The sequence below is a fragment of the Ammospiza nelsoni genome, chromosome 3 (genome assembly GCF_027579445.1).
Source record: "Ammospiza nelsoni isolate bAmmNel1 chromosome 3, bAmmNel1.pri, whole genome shotgun sequence".
Lineage (NCBI taxonomy): Eukaryota > Metazoa > Chordata > Aves > Passeriformes > Passerellidae > Ammospiza > Ammospiza nelsoni.
In genome coordinates, this window is record NC_080635.1 from 54449865 (window position 1) to 54464908 (window position 15044).

Below are 15044 nucleotides of genomic sequence, written 5' to 3' on the forward strand. Positions count from 1 at the left end.
TCTCATACCAGTTTCCATTGCTTTTCCTGAGACTTGCATGTTTCAAATGTCATGTAAAGAATTTGTAGCACATATACTCTCCTAGGTGCCAAAGATGTAACTTTAAAATGCTATGAAGATGTTTATTGCCCTATTTTTAGGGATTTACAATTGTGCCATGTGCCAGAGGTAATATATACATCATACTACCAGATTTCACAAATAAATGTGATATCTTGATACAGTAAACTTTTCAGAGAGATCTCTCTGCCAACTGCAAATGAATAAATACCCAGTGAACCGTGGGAAATATCTTACATGTTTCTGATATATTATTCCAAGCCAGAGGTCACATAGTTTATATAAAGTTTTCATCATTTAAGCTGAACATATTCAAGTTGGTTTAAATTCATGCTGGTTTATACCAACAAACAAGAAAATCCCCAAACCACAAGGAGCACACAGAGACAAGGCTAAGTACTTTGTCCACTACAAGACCTTCAAAAATGCAAGCAGCTGCAATGTCTTCAAAACATATATTCATTTGTGCTGTTTCCCCCATAGCGGAATGTGTAGAGCTCAGAAAAGCTGATACATATTGGTCCAAAATAATTTCCTAATAAAAAATCAACCTAACCCAAGTACTGCTGCCATTCTTGCTTCTACACTTGTGTAGTAATAGATATTACCAGAATTAACATGTCAAACTCATTACTGATTATCGGGGTTTGGAACAGACAGCTCTTGGTTACAGTATTCTAAACCAGAATCTACTGAAAACATTCGAAAAAGGACACAGAAAAAAAGCCTCCTCCTCGCCAGATTGGTTTGTGCAAGAATGGAATTCCTAAAGTTAAAAAATCAATCAATTTCCTCTATGCAAATACACATGTGCAGAAGCACAGAACATGAATGTGCATAAATAGTGCAGTTCTGAACCAGAAGAAGCCTAAGCTGAGTCCACTCACATACAAGCTATCTGTTCCCATATTTTTAAAAACAATTTTTCATCAACCTTATTTAGTCTTTCTTCTTTCACTACTTCTCATCTGCTCATCCCAGATGCAATAAACTGGTATGTAAAGTGCTTTCAATTTTAAAATACTGAAACAAACATTATTTTCTTACTGGTAAGCTCGATGGTCTTTCTTGCTGGATTAGATTCAAGTCTTCATGGTTAGGCTTTCCTGGGGCCATAGGGGGTTGAGATCTGGTTCCATAGCCTTCCTGAGACATGTCCTGCAACAACAGTTGTAAAAGAATTATTAACCTGACTCAGTAATTATAACTAAATCTGCATCATGGAAGGGTGAAAATAAAAGAGCTGAGTGCTGATGGTTTTTTTTGATCTGAAGTTTTTACTTGTTAAACCTTTCTGATACAAGTATCAAGTCCACACAGATACCTCTATGACATGTGCTGTTTGTAAAGAAAACCAGGGAACTGAGATGCAGGCCAACAACCAGCAGGGAATCATACCACTGGCACATGGGAAAACACACTAAACCAAACCACTTAAACAACCCCATTTTACTGTAAAATAGTCAGTAGCAAGCATAAACATTCATCCTACTCTAAGACTAATTCTCAAGCGTTTTGATAAAGTACTGAGCCAGGTGGAAGACTGGGCTTGAAAATAGGATTGCAATCATTCTGTGTAATCAGACTCCTGTAACAAGCCTGGATTTACCATCAGTACTACTGGCTGGCAATTTTCAAACCCTGGCCATCAGGACACAGCACACAGCACAGCCACTGCATCTGCTGGACACACATTTTGTTTGAAGGTTAGAGGGCACATGAATTTGATCAAGCATAGCTCCAAAGCTTGTACCAGTAACCTGGGGATTTTCCTCCCTACACAGGCCCAACCAGTTGTAGCTAATGGCCCAGCACCATCAGTAGTCGTAGTTAATGGCCCCCACCCATGCATGGGTGGGATGAGCAATGAAGCAACCTCCTGTCCCGCACCCCATCTTCCACCCCCCAGCACAAGCTCATATCACACACAGAGATACTTGCCCATTGCAAAGCCTTAAATTCAGGCTTCATTTTAGCTTCTATAGCAGCCCCTACACCAGCTTCTTTAGGGAAAACAACAGAAAGCTCAATACTGACTTCAGCATGCATAACTGGCAGGGAAAGTTGAAAAACCAGTTCCTGCCAGAAAAGATAGCTCACCTTTTTCTTTGTTTTTAAATGATTTAACTCTCCTCTCCCCTTCCCTAGCTTACTACCAGTTCAGTTTGCTTCAGCCACCCTAAGGCTTTGGATTTGGTGGCATACCTGAAGCAGGCAGAAGCTGCAAGGCACAGAAGGACGGGGCAAGCTGCCCTCTGCCCCACCCCACCACACCTTGCTGCTGCCTGTGCAGGGCTGCCGGGCTGCCCAGTGCCCACAGCCACAGCTGCGGCTCATGCACAGACTCCAGAAGGCAGCTGGCTGGCAGAGCAGGAAAGCTTTCTGTCTCTGGTTTTAGCCCAGCTTCTGACAGAGAGAAATTTGTTAACAACTGTACCATTCTCATTCAGCCCCTTCCACCCATTTGGACTCTCACAGATTATTTTAAGGGATGCAGAAAATTCAATGGGGCTAATTAAACAAACCCCAGCAAACCTGATACGATATAAACCCAGCAATAAATGACCCTATCCCTAAGCCTGTGCCAAGTAAAATCAAGAAACACTTAAAAGGCCAGCACTTCAATGTGGTTACCAGCAGAGGGTAACAATTAGGCTTAAGGGTGACAAAGGCTGATGGCTGAATGATTATTATCCCCTGTGACCCCCCGCACTCCCTCCCGCCCAGATTTCCACTTGTCACACAGCTCTCCTGCTGCGCACACCAGCAGGTTCCTGTGGATTAACAGTGAGGTTTAAAATCAACAAATGGCACAAGGCCTCCATTCAGCAGCCTTCACCCCAGTACAAAGGAGTAGAAAGGTGCAGGACAGCTTCACAATAGGCAAACAAATGAGCAAACCTCTGCTTTCCTTTTTATTTAAAAACGCGCATGCACACACATACACACACCACGCTCATGCACGCTGGGGCTGTCACTACACAGGCATTCCCAAAAAACCTGGCAACCCCAGATTTCAACTTCCAATTCAGCATTCAATGCTGTTCTTCCTAATTCTTAAAAATTATACCAAATAAAAACCACTTGTCAAAACAACAACAACAACAACAACAACAAAAAAACCTACACAGATATACCAAGAGTGGTGAAAAAGGATAAATGGGATATTCAGTTTAGGAGTCATTGTAGAAACACAATTGTTCCTTTTTCCAAACAGACACTACAGGATTTTGCTGGGAAGCAAAACATGTTTTTAATATTTTGAAAAATCAAGAGGCATTACTTCCTTACGAAGTACCAAGCATGGGTTTTCCCACATGTTTGCAAGATTTTAACCTTGCTTCCTACTGAAATTTCAAGGGAGACCAGAGCAGGAGAGAGAAGAGACAGCATGCTTTCTCATGAGAAATACTGCAGGTTAAATGGAATTTACTTTTACCTGGGTATTTGAAGACTATGTATGAAATGTCTTTCCACACACTGAAGAGCACAATAAAAACCCCAGACACAACACCCTTTGTCTTTTTAAATGCACTGTTTTCATACAGCTTTCCCTTCTTTCTGTAGAAAAATCAAATCCATTTGCTGAGTTGTAGGTGAGGTTTGCAAACACACAGACATTTCTGTTTGTTAATGATGCAGGCACCTGTGCACTCCAAATGGGACTGAGATTACAAACTCTTTCTTACATTCTCTGCAAAGCTATGTAGATACTCAAATCACTAGAAACTTGGAAAGCAGCTCTTGAGAAATAAAGGATCAGTTTGCTCTCAGTAAGCTGCAGGCTTGGGAATCTCCCAGATGAAATATGCATGGGACTGTGTGTATAATTTTATCTGTTTATACACATGTATTGTCCAATAAAAACAGTCCATTTATATCCTAAACAGAATGATTAAATAATAGCATATTTCACTAAGAGGTTGGCTTCATAACCAAAGTAGTGCTTAGTATCATTTTCACTGAAAAACAGAAGAGAGAAAATCCCTACTGCCTGTCTTCAGTTCTGCATTTGGAAATTTTTGTTAACATACAGCATATTACAGAATAGTGACAACAGATTTTGAGAGATAAATAAGAAATAAGGACAGAAGTATTAGAGTAAATTGTCTGTCACAGAGGAAATGCATGGAATTGGCAATTCTCACAGCTTTGAAAGGTCATTTTTCTTCCTAGCATCTAGGAATGGATTTATTGGGCACTGAAGAGAGGGAACATAAGTGGAAGAGAAACATGTAACCACGTGTTGTGCTACAGTCATGGCTGAGGAATTCCCCATTGATACTGGGGCTCAGTCTTCTCCTGGGATTCCTAACTTTTTTTTTTTTTTTGTTTGACTCCCAGTATTTCATCCGTCATTGACATCAGCTTTCAAAATAAAGCTTATGACTTTTTATGAATCACAGAAAATCCTTCTCCCATAGATGAGCATGTGTGTTAGACAGAAACCCAGGCTTTTATAAACAGAAGGCTACAAGTTTCCACTCAGAACTTCCCAACTTGGCACAAACCCAATCATATCATAGCTGTTACAGCACAAACTGTCAACAAAGTTGTAAAATAACTAAAGTCAGGGGTTCCCCCATCAGATTTTAGAAAAGCACAAGGACAAATAATCAGCAAGTCATAAACATATACTCAAAATAGCTGAGGTTTAGACTTTTTTAGACTTTTAAAAACACATTTATGATTAAAATAGGTAGACAAAAAAAGGACTAGACAGAGTCTAACGCCTATATATTGGGTAAGCTGTTCAGAAATTGGTCCATAAACAATTATTGTATTTGGGAAGCAATAATAACAACATTCAACTGCTTATAATTCACAGAGCCTGGACTAGTTATTCATCTCCTATTTACATACACTTTCAGTTTCTTCTGCAAATTGAGGTATATGGAACTCAAGATTTGTGTAGTCTAAGGAGTAAGGGAGGAAATGGGATATTTTCATCCCTCTTGTTCTCTGTTACTGTATTCATCTTATAGACTTAGCAAGTCTCTAATTCTGGTGTGGGATTTCACTAGCACAGAGGTTTAAAGTGACAGAGTGAGCCTACATACTGGCCTGCAATAAAGTCAAAGGCTCCTTGTTCCTGCCTCCCACAAGTCTTGCAGCTGGACACACATCCCTTAGTTTGTATTAGTGGTCTTTATTAGACCACTTTGTTAGATGGTGCAACTTAAAACTTGCCAGGTAAGCAACTCCTTCCCCTTCAGCTTTATCATGGCTCACTGAGCTGAGCTGGCCTTGGGAAGGGTTGGGCGAGCAAGAGAGGAAGGAAATTTCCCTTCTTTGGCAGCAGCCAGCCATGAGCCTGGTTTCACACTTGCAGGAGTCAATTACACTGCAACCACTTTGGAGCAGGCCACTGCCAGACAGTTTTTTCTCTTTTCCCCCTCACCATGTGCAGTGGTAATTAGTGTCATGCTTTCATTCTCTAGATGGATGTAGCCTAAGACATGCATGCCTGTCCACATGGATGAGTTCTCTGCAAATCTGAATGAATACAGCACCAAAAATGATTGAAACCATGTAGATGCAATGCACATTTGTTTTAAGTTTTGCCGAAGAAGATTAGATCTAATTATTAAATAGTTTAAATTATTTTTAATGGAAAATAAAAGCTTAGTGAAAATATTAATGTTTGCAGGAAAACCACATTTAAAGGAGGGTTGGGTGAGAAATGTCATTCAGGCTTCATTCACTTCTACTGCAGTGAGTTTCAGAGGGATAACATGACCACCCAGGAAGATAAGTACCATGATGGTTAAACAGAAAGAAGATAATTTATTTAAAATAATATGCTAGAATTCAATCTGAAAAAAACTCATTAAAAAGTATTTTAGCCCATGTTCTTGATTCAGTGGGTTAAACTGAAGAACACTTCAAATGTGAGAGCAGTAAATTCTATAGCAATGTGACAACGAGCAAAAATGAAAACAAATGTTAATTCTTTTTTTTTTTTGCCTCAGACCACTTGAGAATGGAAATCAGAACCCAGTAGAGCAGCCAAGAGAAGTGGACAGCCCTAGAGTACAAGAGCATTTTACTCATCTCTGAAGGAATACCACTGAACAGAAAGAAGCCAAGTTAGGGGCTATGCTAGAAGGATATGCCTTGTTACCAGTCAGCCAAGCATCTGTTCATTCTGTGCAGATAAGTATGTATCAACACATCTCCCCTATTTCTACCTTTTGCACTAACAGACTACAATAAAGAAAAAATTACTTACCAGAATGGTGACATATCCCTAAATAGCCAACTTCCAGCCCAACCCTAATACCTAACATGTAACCTCCCAAGTTGTATATTCTCTGGTAGCACAAAACTGACAACAAAGGCCAGCCAACCTGCTAGAGGAATATTGTAGGTAAGGCTGCACTCAGAAAAAATGTTATGCCCAAGGGCACAGGCAACACTGAGTCTCATGCAAGCAGCCCTGTGGGGAAGGATCCACTAAGGACAAAAGAGCAGAGACATTTGCTTGAATCCTGGCCAGATGGTTGGCAAAAGTCCTGCAGGATGTATGTGAACTCTTGCAGAAGTTCTAGAAGTTCTTGGGTCAAGAAGAAATACATACATACATATCTTGAATTTTATGAATCAGAAATGGGGAAGGAAAAAATGAAACAGAAGCCTACAAAGCCTTGAAGAAAATTGCTATCTTGCAGCTGGAGAGCACTGTGCACAAACCAGCAAGCAAGTCTCTTGCTGCACAGGAGGAACAGGTGATTGCTGAAAAAAAAAAGTTTGGTCCTAGCACTTATTACACCAACAAAAAAGAAGAGCATGCTAACCACCGGAGGTGGATTACCAATGCAGTCTGGTAATCCTCTTAAACATACGAGTCTGTGTTTACGTGATGAACTGAATAAACCCCGTTCACAACCAGAATACGTAAATCACTTCAAGCCAACCCTCTCCCACCACCACGGAAAGCTGAATGGAGACAAGCAAAGCAGTGGTCCTGAAGAACGGCAACCAGGAGCTTGGCATCTCCTGCAACACACTGACACTTTTGCTGACGGCTACATCAGTGGGACCAGCAACTTTCAGGTTGTTATCATTTGCCCACAGTCAAGCCAGGGTTGTAACATGCCCTCAGAAACAAAGATGATACTCTGCCTCACCAAGTCAACTTCAGTTTGCATGCCTCGAGTGCTGATCAGTCATTGTCCATAAGACACTTCACCACCTTCAATGTTATTAATACTGTCCCTTCTAAGATATCTGCAGTTTCTTTCTAAAACTTGCTATATCCTAGACATCCTTTGTTAGGCTGCTTAAAAAAAAAATATTTACAATCGTAACATAATTTTATCCCTTCGTGATTCCAGTTATCATGAAATGACATCTAAGTTAAGTCATAAGACACTGCAGAGGGAAGAAAAAAATACACTATGCAGCAGTTGATGCAAAAGATACTTAGGTAAGCAAATATATTATGGAGGGTCACCTCATCAGAATTCTCCAGAAGTTATTAGCAAGTCAGACTACCTATCAAAGGCTTTTTGCTGTAGAATACACTGACAACATTTTAAGCACAGACAGGGTCAAAAAAACCTCTCCACATCTTACAGGAAGATTTTTTGTTTGGACAACACAGCTTCTAGTCGCATATTAGGTAACCTGAGCATATCAACAAGCCAGAAGGGTCTTTCTTCCTAAACACTCTAGTCCATTTTCACATGTGTCTTGCTATATGGCCTCCAGGAGCCACATTAGGCAAGTGATGCAGGAAGAGCTCCAAGATGAAATCATTCTCAGAAATCCTTATCTTGCTTTTCTCTTTCGCCACTATTGCATTCCATGGATCACAGAGCATATCAATAGTGGATTTAATCAGAAACAAGACATTTCTTCTCGTTTTCCTCTCTCATACTTGTAACATGCCACAAGAAAAATAGGCCAGTTTGATGTTTGTATTAAAATGTGACTGTTGCACACCGCACAACCTGATAAACAGTTGTCAGCTCTTCATTTACAGGCAAAAAAGGTAGGGTTTTGTTCTACAGATCTAAAGTTCCAGTTTATTTATAAAGAGATGAGAGAGAGTCAAAAGAAGTAAACTGAGAAATGTAACTTGGAAATGAGGGGTAAAAAATGATCATTTTATTTCCATGCATTTTCCCATGTTTACAGAGCTTTTTGGACTTTTCCTAAAAAACCCACAAGGCTTGACAGTCCAACCACGCTTTCATTTTCTACACCCCCTCCTTCCTCTCCCTGCCATTTTTTCACTGACAAAGCTATATTTAAAACAAAACAGAACAAAAAAATTGTTTTAAAAAGAGGCCTGGCTGGTTTTGCATGTCCTATTCTTTACAGTCACTTGGGACAGACTACTATGTTAATGTGATGACTTACAGATTTTGTGCCATCCAGCATCCTGCCCTGCCACACTAGTCCTTCCTAAAACTCCAGAATCGCTTCAGCAGACCCGAGACGTGAAGCGGGGCTGAGAAACAGCTCTGCACCCCAAAGGAACAGCTGAACCCAGCAAAAGGTGGGAGAGGGGCAGGATTTCAAACCTGCCATTTCTTCCAACTCGGCTGCTGCAGAAGCAGAGGGCTGGGGGGCTCTGTGCCCCAGAGGGCAGCAGCCTGCCCCAGACTGCCTGCTGCTGCCGAGGAAGCTCTCCCAAGCATACGGCTCGCTGGCAGAAATGAGGTCAGAGCACTGCCCGCAGCTTACAGCAGAGCTCAAAGCCTGAAGCCAGCTTACAGAATAAAGAGAAAAGCTGCACTGAGAGCAGCTGCTACCTCTAGGCTAATCAAGCTAGGTACCCAAGGATGAGACTTCCTCACTCAAGACTGGGAAACATTACTTCAGTGTTTTCTTAGGGGCACGTCTGTGTCTGTGCTTTGAGGCAGAAGCCAGGACTTCATCTAAAGGCTCATGAAACCCTGCAAATCGGTGAGGAAGGGCTGCAAAATATCACTGAGGTTACATTTAAAAAAAATCAGAATAGAGAGATTTGCTTCCTAGCCCCTGTCCCTCATATATAAAGCTATATTGTATAAGGGACAATTTATACCACAGTCCAGTGACACCTGCTAACTTATCCTCTAATACTCCACCACAGACAGCCCTTAAATAAAAACTGAAAGGAGATTTACCTACTATTTTATCAACAGTACAATCGTAGGAGAAGGAACCGAAGCTCAGATGCAAAAAAGTCTGAAATAAACTTGGTAAAGAAGGTATTCTCAACTGGTCTCTACTGTTTTGGTTAACTTCGGCTTTCAGTAAGTGAAAGCGCTGGAGTGTTACATTTAGGGCTGGCTACTGGAAGCACAAAATTAGCTGCATTACCATCCTCCCTTTCTCTGCAGTCTGTGAAGACACACAGTATCCATGCAAAAATCTTTAAATCCAACCCACCACACAAAGCAATATCTTAGTCCAAGGAGTGGGAAAAGAACTGAAATTTCCAAAAGGAAGCACCCACCAGTAGAAGAAATTCAACGGACTGCACAATGCAACAGTTCAAACCAACAGCAGTAAACTATTTCTTTATTCTTTTGAGATAGAAAAGTCTTCACCACCATCACCACAACCACAATTTCTCAAAAGAAAATATTCCCAGCTGGGCTGCTGCTGGGAGTGTCAGGAGAAGGGGGTAAGAGGGTGGTAGACAAATGAAAGAAGTGGTGAAAACTTAAAACTCTGAGACCAGACCACTGACTACTCTTTAACATAGAAATGAAAAAACAGTGATGTTCATTAAAAGTTGGTAAAGGATTACTAGGTAATAAAGCAACAATGATGCTCTCTTTTTTGTGAGAGTGAAGGAGAACAATCTTCATGAATTCTATAGGCAGAGACCCAAATCCCAGACTGGTTATAGCTGGTTATTTAGCTTTCTACCTACAAACATGCATGTCAAAGATAGCTTCTTGGCAGCCAGGGATAAACATGAGGAAGACACAAAGAGAGAGGCTGTGTTCTTCCAGAGCTTGATTTATTGAGGGACAGCTCACCAAGACCAACAGTTGTTCTCCTATCTTCCACAACATAAACACCAAGTAGTTTTGTCAACATGTAAAGGTAAACTTGTTTTTTAAGTGGTTCCTTATTTATTTTTATTTTCTATTTCATTCTTTGTTGTACATATCTGATTGCAACAACTAAAACACTCAGTAACAATTCAGCTGCATGCTCCAAAATCTATTTGAAATCCTACTACAGTACTGGAAAGGATAATGAATGCTTATGAAATGTATGCTGGTCAATATTCAGATAATTCATTGTCTCAACAACAAAATCCCAATGCAAAATACAGAAAATAAAACTAAATATATTTATACTGAACAGCTTCGATTATTAAAGAAAATGCATGCAGCCAACAAAACACAGTGCTAGATTTTATGCCACAAATATTAACAAACTTATTTTCCCTACCTCTGAGGAAAATAATGTGTATTAATTTAAAGGCCATAAGAGAATATTGCTATATTGCAACTGGCCATGAGGTGCAATTTACAAGACCACTGAAATCTGGAATATATACTGCTCATACAGAACTAAAAACCAAACCAACCAACCAAACAGAACAAATAGTAAAAAAATACCCCAACCACTTAGATTTATTAGTAGTTTTTAGACTTTACAACATGAGCACTTAATTCAGAATGCTATTCTATTTACATTTTAGAATTTTTCTTAGAACAGCATTTGTGCCTTTATATTCTAAAATATTTGCCTACATAACTTTTGTCAATGAACAGCCATCAGATTAGTGGGTCATAAAATAAATGACAGTTACACAATCAGGTATCTTTTGATAAACTCTGATAAATTCTGTTTAACTTACTGCTACATGGATAAAATTTTTTCTGGGATATTAATTTAGCTCTCAGAATAACATTAAAAGAAAACCCTCCTTGAGTAGTAAGAAGAGTGGTAAGGGTAGCAACAATAGTTACGATCACTAATCTCCTATAACAAAATAGTTTTTATCAGCCTGCATTCCAGTAGTTTTACTATCAAGTTAATTAATTGACTCCTATGCTAATATCTAAATGCCAAGCAATTAATGGCACTGAACTATAGATGGCTTTTCTTTGCTCTTGTAGAGTTATTTTATAAAGCAAATGCAATTCTGTCACTTCGTTGATTTAATGCAGGCTTTGTGAGGTTAATATTCCAAAGCAATTGCAAAATAAAGAACTGCTTTAATTAACCTTCTGTGATTTAAATACTGGGAGGAATCAGAACTCAGAAACTTTAAATAATATCATCATCATAACAACATTACTTTGTGGATCAAAGCCAAACCACTGATTTGAGAACTTTAAGAAATACATTTGGACACGTGCATCTGACTGTGTTTCTAAATTCATTAAAAGGACCTTTCTCTAAGCATAGCATACAAAATCCATGCTAGATTTTACATAGTTTTTGTAGTTGAGCTGAAAACCATTTCCTTTTAAGATTATTCACTTATAAATACTGAAGTTTTTAGTTAGAACAAATGATTCAGCACCCCTGCTTTTTGCAGTAGAATACTTTGTGAAGATTTTTGTTATGAACATAGGACACTGCTCACTAAATCTACAAACTGATTGCACATAAGTAACTGACCACTTAAAATTAAAGCAGCAAAACAGGACTTCCCTTTTCCTAGGAGATTAAGTTTTCTCTCTTTTCAATTTATCTGAAGGGAGGCTTTTATTGCCAGAGCTTCTTTATGATATTGTATGCTAACTTCATTTTAGAACATGAAAAAAATCAAGACTCAGGCCTTTCAGTATTGCAGAACTTTCAAGCACAAAAGCTGCAGTATATCTGCCAGGGTCAGAATGATACAAAAACACAGGAATAAAAATTAAAAACCAGCAGGATACAGGTGAACATGAACATTCCTGCCAAACAGGTTTGCAACGCATGCTGACCTATCTCCTCTGACTATCCTGCCAGGTATCACCAAACCCCCATCAGCAGCAGATGCCTGAAGAGGTGCACTTGCTGGTTTCTCGGGAAAAGAAAGCTGACCTTCAGAATTCCTCCTTCAAATGGAAAAGCCTGCTTTCAGCAGAAAACCATTAAGAGATGAAGACAGCAAAAGAACATACACACTGAGAAAATATTTAACTACAATGAGGGAACTTGAAACTGAAGGTGCTGTTCAGTTGTTGAGACAACTCAGAGGCAAACAAATTCTTTCACTGACAGTCCTTTGGAAGATTATAAAACAGAAGTATAAACAAGCTTGCTACATTTTATACATGAACAGTAGTACCACTTTGCAAGATAAAGTACTTCTCCTTTCCCAGTAGTACCACTTAACAAATCCAAGTTACTACAAAGACAGTACGTGTAAGGAGCAGTTATACATGCTAACTTTAACAGCTTCAGGCCTAACAGACAGGAGTTGCATTTTTATTTGCATAAACTGATCACAATCTCTGTAAACACTCTCTTTAAAATAACAGGGCCAAAAAAGTCTTCCTTAAATCTGAATGCAGATTTCTGGGTTTGGTCAACAAGCCTTCAGCAAAAACAAGACTGCGCTGCTGTGACTGCTGCTCTGTGCTATGCCCTCAATTTTGTGTTTGTGCTCAGGTGTGAGTTTACAGACAATTATACTTTCTTCTTCTGCCTGACTCTATTCCTTCTAGCTACTTAGCTCCGGAAGATTATTCTCCAAGTCTGAGAAGGCAGCACTTTATAATCTTATAAATACAAAGAGAAATACTGAGGAAAAAAAGACAGAGGTTTGAGACATTTCCTGGAATTATATAAGCGATGATGAGCAAACAGATCAGTCCCCAAATGGACAATAATCAACCATTCCCACTGCTGGGAGAAGACACAGCACAGGAGTCAGTTTCACTGAACTCCTGAGCTAAGTACCCTCCACCAGAAAAACAGCCTTATGCTGAACACTTATTTGCTATCAGAGCAGCATCATGATTATGAAATAAGACTTTACAAAAGCAGAGATCTAACTGGCCAAGATTTCAATCAGTTAAGTACTCATTGAACCTACAAGGGTTCAAACCCCTCTTGTCCTTCCTGAAAATATCATGTGCTTAAGAAAGGCTCAAAAAGGATAAATCAGTTTAATGCACAAGTTCAATACGGTTTCTAAGTATTTCAATAGTTCTTTAATCACTTCAGTGCTGGGCAGGTGCTGGTCACTGGTGGCTTGACTAGAAGAAGTTGTGGTGTGTGAGTTTGGAAGCCATTTGCTGAAAGCCTGCTCCCCTTCCCTGCTCTCCCCAAGGCCAGTCAAGCTTTACTCCAGATGCAAGAAGCCAATATTGCACTCTGCCTTTTGGTATCTATCTGACCTCTCTGAACAGGAAGTTCAGTGTACCAAAAATGATACCTTCATACAAAGAAGTGCTATTGGTGTTCCTCGTCTCTCATTTCAGCTTCCCCCATAAGGGAGGCTGAAATGGCTGACAAAGTCTATATTTATATATATATGTATGTATAAGTTCTGTATGAGTTCTTAGTATCATGAGCCTGGGACTAAATGTTTTACAGGAATTACTTCACTGTGGTGTCTCTTCACTCTGGAGAGAATATAACTGCTCCAAGGCTAAAAACAAGTCCAGCATTTCAGAATGGAGTGAGTGCACACTGAGCACTAGGCATCTCTGTTGTTGAGATGACAAAAGCCAAGAAGGATTTATGGTACACAACAAGCAGTGGTGTCAGCCACTGCTGCTGACAGCAGGTAACTCTCTCTTCTAAACATTAAATTTGATTATGAGTTCCCATATAACTGTAATAGCCAACTTCCACAAAGAATACTTTCCTATATGCCTAGCAGCAAATGTCAGATTAACATACAAGCTTGTTCTTTCCCAGATTTCCTGTGGTTCATAACCCAACAAATATTAATGCAACCACTCATCTAGCGGCAGAATGATTACAGACAGCAAGGTTTAAAAAGGACAGAAGGACAAATTATTTTTATTATGACTTTTAAGACATGTGCAGCTGTATGGTAGTCCTTAAATAAATTTAAATTTAAGTCTGAAGGATGTGACACTAAACTACTGTACAGTTGACTGCTAATTCTGTGCAAAATTCTAATCACTTAAGAGTGAAGATTTTACTACAAGGAGTAATTGCATTGAGACATACCAATTTGGACTCACTGAGGATTGTCTGTATTACTTACTAGTGAATTTGATATTTGCATGTACAACAGTTATTCCTATTATTACAATACTATTTTTGTACAGTGTTACACCCCAAAACAGCTTGACAACATTAATTAACATGTTGCTTATTATACTGTTTAAAGAACTTTAGCAGTTCACATTGAATTTAAAAACAATACTTCATCTTCATTGTACCAAAATCACTTTAATAATTTGGTGCATTTTGCCACAATACAATTTGTTCTGTTTTCATGACAGTCATACAGATTGGACATGAAAACAGATTAATTAGTTTCACATTTTGTTCACATTTTCAAAGACTGTTTCAAATCAGGAAATGTTTTATCTGTCCTACCTTACACTGACTCAACACTAGAAACAGATGTCTGTGGAAGAACTTTCTCATCATCATCTCAGGCTTAAAACTGAGACTAATTTCAAGCACTGATCCCAGTTCAAGGAAACATAGAGAAGTTCCTTATGGAAGCATCAGTGGTCTCCAACCTTCTGCCTGGAGAGACTGACCAAGGTGTCACCAGAGAAGCTTCCCACCTTCTCATGTACACTGCCTTCCTGCTTCAGATGCCTTTCTACCTGGGACTACTAAAACAATTCACAAATTCCTACCGGCCCAAATTGCATTTTTTCCCCTGGCCGAGTCTCAGGAAAAAAACCCCACAGTCAGTCCTGCTCTTTATTTGTCCTCTACAGGCTGCGTTGGGAAAAAATCTCGCCAAGATCAGTAGGTAAGGTATATTATTCTCGGGGGTAAACAAGGTTTTGGCCTTCTTTTAGAACACTTAAATAAAACCTGTGAGACAGTGAGAGAATGCTGTTTGTTTGCTTGTTTATAAAACATTT

At 39.3% G+C, this 15044-nt stretch overlaps 1 protein-coding gene across 3 annotated transcripts in view; it reads right to left on the reverse strand.

The window, feature by feature from the left end:
• ARID1B (AT-rich interaction domain 1B) overlaps nt 1–15044 on the reverse strand; it is a 325120-nt gene that overhangs the window by 224334 nt on the left and 85742 nt on the right. For all 3 annotated transcript variants that reach the window (XM_059467474.1, XM_059467473.1, XM_059467472.1), the window contains exon 4: nt 1108–1218. In XM_059467474.1, the coding sequence (XP_059323457.1) occupies nt 1108–1218 (111 nt within the window). The remainder of the gene's footprint in view (nt 1–1107; nt 1219–15044) is intronic.